At 36.3% G+C, this 8,146-nt stretch overlaps 1 protein-coding gene across 1 annotated transcript; it reads left to right on the plus strand.

Annotated features, from left to right (window-relative positions):
* The first annotated feature begins 354 nt into the window (after nucleotides 1-354).
* On the plus strand, nucleotides 355-5,901 carry LOC108727094 (uncharacterized protein CG5098). Its single transcript, XM_018455020.1, is given in 7 exon segments — nucleotides 355-532; nucleotides 823-2,046; nucleotides 2,125-2,282; nucleotides 2,284-4,216; nucleotides 4,317-4,498; nucleotides 4,962-5,283; nucleotides 5,416-5,901. Coding segments are annotated over 7 exon segments (4,200 nt in total). The 3' UTR covers nucleotides 5,619-5,901.
* Nucleotides 5,902-8,146: the final 2,245 nt, after the last annotated feature.

Below are 8,146 nucleotides of genomic sequence, written 5' to 3' on the forward strand. Positions count from 1 at the left end.
TTCTAAATAAAAATTTCAAACTCACCACACGGGCTTACGATATTTTATTTACCGCTTAAATTCCTGTATTCTTATGTCACGTATTATATTAGCAGCTTGCTCAAGTCAGCATTTGTAATATCGTGTAAATAGTGTGAGAATTGTAAGGTTTTTGTGTAAATATTGTGAGAATTATATTGGTTTTTTATTGCTGCATTTCTCTTGACTGCACTAGAACTTTCGTCAAATTTCAAACATACACCTATTTCATTTTAAGTACAAAAAGTGCATATTAGTTCAATTATAAAAACAGACCTATAATTTATATAAAAGTTTTTGCGATATATCTAGATCAGTAAGAGAAATGTTTCTGTTATGATTACAGAATCTCTATAGACGTCTAAACATATATCGCCAGAAGAAAAGTTTGATAAGTTTCTGGATATAGAGCGATATCGCAACTATTGTCAGAGTACAAATGAGAGAAATAAAAATAGCCCAGATCTACAGTATGGTGTGAGTTATCACGACTCTTCTATTGTTTCCTGCAATGGTAAAATCCAATTATTGTGCTATTATTTTGTATATGCTTTTTTGTATGTTTTATTCTGTATATATTCTTTAATCATGACCAAAACGATCGCAAAATTAAATATTTCTATGTTATAATGTAAATTACAGCATCATTTATTTCTAATTGTAAAATAAATTCTGATACCAATATTGTTGTCTATCGATCTGTTGCTTCCTGACATTTTAAATTATACTAGCATGTGTCATTTCGCTTCATAACGCAATAGAATTTGTAGTAAATGTAAATTACGATAAATTTTTTGTTTCTAGGACTACATGTATTTGACGTTGCGCCACAATGGGCGCTACCAAACAATTTTATGCAGTGGATTGATCTGCAAGCATTGGTAGCACATAATACCGTGCAGAATATAGATAACTTGTATCACAAAACAAAAGATACCACGGAATCTATTAATCTAAACTTGATATATTCTGCAAAGTTATTACCAACGGCACGACACGATGATAGGATAGTGAATTCTAATGTACTGATTGGTACAGTTAATGAATCACTATCCATAAAAACGGGAAACCTGCAGGAGGAACGAAAGAATAGACTAGCTAGCTGCCAGAAGGATTTCGGTGAGGGAACAGACTCTAATTCGCTAAATATCAATAAAACAACGGAGCTTACGTATTCGTTTACAAAAGATAAAACCAAAGTTTCGTCTGAATCGCAGAGAGAAATTTGTTACGACGCAAATATCGGTCCGTTTAGTTGTGTTTCAAAACATTCGATCGATACACAAAATATCGGATTGAAAGTCACATCGGATAATATTCAGCATGGTAAAGAAGCTTGCGACTCTAATTGCACCACTTCTGTAGCAGATAATGAGCCACTTAATTTAGTAATAAATTCAAAAAAAAGTACGCAACGCAGTCATACCTACAGTGAGACGAAAAATCAACTCTGCAATTGTTCACATTCGCCAGATGTCGATAAAGAGACACTTTCAATAGATGGTGCCATTTTAAGACAATTAAATCATTCCCCTAATGTACAAAGTTTTTATAATGTAAAGTACAAGAAAGTAGATTATGGTTTATTGAAGCTTTCTGATTTAAATGAATTGTCATGTAATTCGAAAAAAGGCAAAGAATTATTGAAAAGTATCGGTAAATTGCATGTTGATAGTGATGAAGTAAATGGAACGGTTATAACAAACAGTAATTTGAAGCAAGAGAGAGTGTATCTGGACAAATACATCACGCAAATATTATCATCACGCTTCAGTGATTGTAAATCGAAAGCGTCATCTTGGACACATTTACAGTTGAATGTCAAATGTAATAATATTAAGAAAGAATGCTGCAGTGAGGAAGAGGCACACAAGTCAGAAAATATCGATCTAGTGACCGCCTGCAACCCGAGATTAAGCAATTGGGCGTGTTTCGAAATGTCAGGACAGTATCCAGGTCATAGCCGACCACCGGTTGGCACACCTCCACCACAAACTGTCTGGAATCATCTGATGCCGCCGGGTCAAGGTAATTTTAAATTCCAGGTATTTAATGCGATATTTTTTCAACGTCATAATAAATTAATCGCAATGATTGCGTTTCCAGCTCTCAATATCCATCCGACGTTGTCTGGTGCCTCATTAGGAACAGCCGGGTTCTACACACATCCATCCATAGCGCGAGCGTCCCATCTACCGTCTCAACTCACTCCACAACTCGCTCATACACAAGCACCGCCGACATGGCATACACCCACGGTTCCCATTGGTGGACAATCGGCAAAATCAAAATCAGTATAGAAGTTCGCCTGGCTCCCAGAATACCTTAGATCTTTCATCTACATCGGAGATTATGGCGGAGAATTACTCTCGGATACCTCAAGATATTCCCATCAGTTTGACTGCGAGAAACGTAGATAAAGGCAATCGAAATGGAAATATAATTTCACCACCCATACCGCTTAACGGAGAGACTTCGTCAGATAGCGGAATTAGTTCGTCTGTACCGACGCCAAACTCGGTCAGCGAACCAGTTTCGCTATCGACGAAGGAGATGACCACTCCTAAGATAACGGTGAAAAACTTTGAAAGTAATCTAAAGGGAGTCGCCAATCTTCATGATAAGATTAAGGAAATGAATGTAGATAATTTTACGCAGAAAGTGATAAATTTGCCGCCTAGTGTAACGATAGAGAGGGTGATTACGGAAAAAAAGGAGTCTGAAGTTTCGAAAGCCAAGGATACGTTGAGTGTTATCGCGCAAGTGCCAAGGAATGTCTTACCTGTTATAGTCAATCTTACATCCAAGATGGACAAAGACGTTACGGACAGTCCTAAGCGAGAATCCTCTTCTGAGAGGGACAAAAAACATGAAGAGACAAGTGTGAGGTCACCTAAGAATTTGCCAAAGAGAGGCAAAAAAGGTGTTGATTCTTTGTTAGAAAAATTGGAAGGGGGGACTAAGAAGCTTGGGAATACTGAAAATATCGGTTCGGTGATCGTGATGCCGATAGAGGAAAAGGATACGTCCAGCGTTAAAAGTATGTCGCCGGAGCGACAAAAGTCTAAATCGCCGACTCGGGAGGACGAAGTAGTGTCGCCGGCTTTCAGCAACGACGACTCAAATGATAACACTAAGCAACGTAGGAAACGAAAACTGGAGAAACCTGTGAGGTTGAGCAAGGACTCGAAAACAGAGGTCGAAGACATGGAACTTGAGCCTACGGAACCCACGGAACCGAGGATTATTGATCCGTTGTTGGAAGAGACGACTAGTTCTACAGTTCTGGCAGCTAATGTCAAGACGACAGAGGAGCAGATCACCAGAGAAGCAGAGGAGAGAATATCGAATAAGGCAGCAATAGACGAGATCACGGAGGAAAGATCAGAGGAAAGTCAATTGGTTCAAAGACGGAATAGTAGCGAGGATACTGCGACTAGTAACTTGATATCGACAAATCAGAGAACACGAAGAAAATCCAGTGAGGATGCATCGTCCGAGTTCCCGAAGATAATGAGCCCAAAGGATACGAGTAATACGACAACAACAACAAATCCTTTCGTCGAGGTTGAGTCGGAACTAGCAAAAATGTTCGCTGGAATCGTGGAAGCGGAGCCGGAAGTAAAAAATGAAGAATTAAAAGTGGAACTCGCAAACGCACAAATTCAAGGTGACAATGCCGCTGTGAAATTTGAAGGTCTCGAAAATAGTATACTACCGATAACAGATTCTCAAAACGTTCAGAGCAATCCCGTTGATGTTTCTTCCACAGTAGACACGAAACTGTCGGGGAAAAGAGGTAAGAAGGGCAAAATGCAGGGTGGAAAGAGAAAAATCTCCAGGTCGACGGAGAACATTTTTGGTACGACAGACGATTCTCCGAAAGAGGTGAAGAAGAGACGGATGTCCAAAGGCTCGAAGAAGCAGGATCAAGCTTTGAAGAAAACAAAGAAAAATACCAAGATTGATGGCCTGAGGGAGATGGCGTATGATTCTGGTTCGAACGCGAGTTCGATTAGATCCCGAGGACCAGTGGTTCACGTGGAGGGGCCAAGGGACAGTCCGTTGAGTATCCAAGTGGTTAATGCACCCCGGGAAGAAGAGGAGGAGAAGAGCAAGGAGAAACGGAAAAGCGTCGGCAACGGGAACGGAGGTCGAAGCAAAAGGCTTAGTCATCAAAACGATTTAGATTACAGAGGTACGCCTGTGAGATGAAAAATTGTTTCTATGGAAAAATTGTTTCTATGGTTCATTTTTAGAACGAGATTTAATTTATCGTTTATCCTTGTTATCTACAGGTAAAGTTAGCAGAGCAGGTCTTTTCAGTTCAACATTATCTTCGCGATACGACGCGCACACTACGGATTCGACCTGGATCTGCGTATTTTGCAAACAGGGTCCTCATTCTGTTATACCTGGCGATTCGTCCAGGCCGCATCCGAATTTGGCCGGACCGCATATCGCGACTGGAACTTACACGGTAAATATATATACATTCTATCTGAATGATTTAATGCTTCAAATAACTCGATCTCGATATATTTAATTTGAGCAAAGTAAACGTTCTAAATTCTTGTATTTGATGAACTATTTTTATGAATCATCCATGTAGATTATATCTTTAATTTCATACAGGATTATCTGATTTTTTAAATATCACATTGAGAGCATGATCATGATTTTCACGTGATATTGGAATGATAAGAAAAACCAAGTTTTTAAAAATGACATGTTATTTAGCACTAAACGCAATGGGCTATTAAACTGATTCTATATTAATCGCACCGCAGCGTCATAAGTGTGTTGCAAACGTTGTCCAATCAACGTCAAGCTAGCGATTCTAATTGAATCGCGATGCTGCGATGCGATTAGTATAGAAGCAGCTTTAGAAGCGAGTAATTATGTATTAACAGTGCAAATAATACGGTAAATGCCTGCGACAGGTTCCAGCTGGCGTGTTAAGTGACTTATTTGGTCCATATTTAATTGGCAAAGAGCGATTAGAGGATGGCATTTTATCAGCCGACGAACAGGAAATTACAACAGAACAGAAGAAAGGCGGTAAGAACAAGAGGAGCTTGAGGTACGCTGGTCTAGCCGACCAGTTCTCTGCGAAAATGGGCAAAAAGAAGCGAAATTCCGTTGAAAGTAACACAAATGCCATTTTTACGGGTATGACTTTGCATCCTGGCGGGGAGGAACAACGATGGGAGGTGTGGCTTCACGAGCAATGCGCGGTATGGGCAGCCGGGGTATATATGGCAGGTAAGTCATCGAAATGATGGAGGTGGAAAGACATCAGAGAATGATGGAGGTGGAAAGACAAGAAAAGCGGTGGATATAATTATATAGTTCACAAGTAATAGGTAATATGAAAATTGGGATTGTGTTTGGCAGGTGGTAGAGTGACAGGATTGCAAGAAGCCGTGTGGGACGCCGCTAAATCAGTATGCGACTCCTGCGGCTTGACAGGCGCGAATATCGGTTGCGTGAAACGTGGTTGTAAAGCTGTCTCGCATTATCCATGCGCGCTGACGAAAGGCTGGCACCTCGACACAAATCAGTACATACCTAAGTGTAATCTTCATCGAGTTACGTGAAACTCCGGTGAGTTTATGAGCATAGGCTAATATGGAAGTAGATTGTATTTACATTATATCACACTAAGATCCGGCTTTAATTAGATGCACCGAATAATGGGCAATAATGTAAGAAACTAAGTAATATAAATCCGTTTATGACTGAAGATAGCCTTACTAGTTGGTAAGGTATGTTCTAGTTAATAAAGGAGCAAAACATCCTCATGCGATAAAACCAATCTATATGTAACATAACGAAGTTACATCGCGATCGGAATTTATAGGGAAAAGAGTAATCGATGTGACACCATACTTAGATAAAATTTAAAATATTAAAATATAATATATTGTTTGTTGATTTAATATTCTATTTTTTTCTTGTTTCAATACATATAAATCGACTTTCTTATTTGACGATGAATTGGGATCGTGCGATCATAAGATGTTTTGTAATTACTCCTTGTATTATTTTACGTGTATCTGGAACATGAAAGTATAAGTATGAAAATATGAAAACAATTATTATATACTAATTTTCCAGATATCAAGTTTAGAATCAATATGCTCGAGAAAAATATCTTCCAATGTACAAGATGTTTAAATGGAAACGCTATTAAAAAATTGTTCTGAGAATTATAAAAAAAGATAAATAACGAATAAAAGTTGAAGAAATAGATATTCTTCTTCATAATTGAATTTTATTTGACTCTTGGCCTGTGTGGCCTTGAACAGTGGCCTTTTCGACTTAATATAAAGGCAGGATATAAAATGCAAAATTTTTTTAATTTTGAATTTATAGAAAAACTCACAATATCGGTATTGAGGAACAATAATAAAAAATAAAGATGTTTGCTTTTTCACTCATGTTTATGAAAATCTAAAAATATTACAGATTTTCTTAACAACATCATGTACGCAGGAATATGCAAACAGGGCATATTGTATTTAATGCTATCGAGTATGAAATCTGTAAAATTGTGGCAGCCAAAATCGGATGCATATAAATATAGTAAGACGAATAAGTCAGTACCACAAGCGAAAATGGAATATTCCTTTTCTTTTTTGCGAAAATTCAGCATGGACATGTAAGACAAGTGTTCTCTCATGAATGTAAAATAAACTGTGTTGCTACATGTTTTTTTTTTTGTTTGTGTTGCTACATGAATCATTAACTCACTCACAGCATAGTATACATGATGCACATAAAATCTACATTTTTATTACATTTTGATATTAATATATTTTTGTAGCTGCTTTTCATGTAAATTTTTATTTGATTTTGCATGTTATAAACGGGTTGACAATTTCGTAAAGAGAAATATTTTTATACTCGCATCTCGAGCGAGATTAAAATGAGAACACTTGTAAGACTTTAGTATCGTTGTATCTAATATAATATAATAAAGAACACATCACATTGCATTCAGTGATACATTTTATATGACGTCATATTTACTGTCACTTTATCATATTTAATATATCTGTACGGTCGTGAAACCGGTGATTCAGATCCAATGTCTTGCATACGGTTTATTGTTAGCGATTAAATTAATAATAGCTATGGCATTATCACGAAATTTGTAATAATTACTGATTTATATATGTATATTTTATATTAATTTTTTTCAACATAATGTGAAAATTTATTATCGTCATCTTTGCTGTCATTATCGTCATCATCGTTCTCATTGTATTTTATAAGTGTAAGAGGCAAGTTTTCGCTATGACAAATGTAATAATATTAACAGGTGATTCTCTTACTACATCAGGGAGAACTAGCAAAGATCAAGAAAATTGTATAATAATAATATTACATAGAAAAATACGATGTATATATAATATTAGTTTGCGTAGAAAAAAGTATATACATATATGTATAATATACATATGTATTATGTGTGTATGTGTATACATATATATGTGTGTGTATGTATGTATACACATCATATAAATTGAGTACATATTGAAAATAGCCGTCACGTCTCTCCACACAGCATAGAATACGATAAATTAGATGTAATCATTTTTAAATAGTAACTATGTATTCAGAGACGAAGTTATTGAGCGTAAAAAAAGATTCTTTGTACATACATAGTGCATAGCGACAAATGTAAAAAAAAAAAGATTATCTCCGAGAACATTTTATTTAGAAGCTTAAATCATGTTTTAAAAAAATAATAAAAAGAATGACAAGTTCACACTTCAGAAGAAAAGTACCGTAAAGCCTAATTTTCTTTTTTTGTGAGACTTTTTCGAGATCGTTTCGATACTCCTTGACATCAAGATTGGTCTTTATACTATAAAACGGACGGATACAGCCAAAAAGTACCGCTTAGATGTGATAAGAGAGATATTAAAATGTAAACCAAACGCTTATAATCTACAATTGTGTATGAAAGAGAAACAAAAAATTTTATCTTAGAAGGAGTAATTGTAATATTATTATTTGTGATACAAAGAAGCAAAGGAAGAAAGGAAGAAGACAAATTCTGAAGTGAAATAAACGATATATATACATATATATATACATATATATATACATATACAGG

The sequence above is a fragment of the Mycetomoellerius zeteki genome, unplaced genomic scaffold, assembly GCF_001594055.1.
Source record: "Mycetomoellerius zeteki isolate Tzet28-1 unplaced genomic scaffold, Tzet1.0 scaffold113, whole genome shotgun sequence".
Taxonomy (NCBI): Eukaryota; Metazoa; Arthropoda; class Insecta; order Hymenoptera; family Formicidae; genus Mycetomoellerius; species Mycetomoellerius zeteki.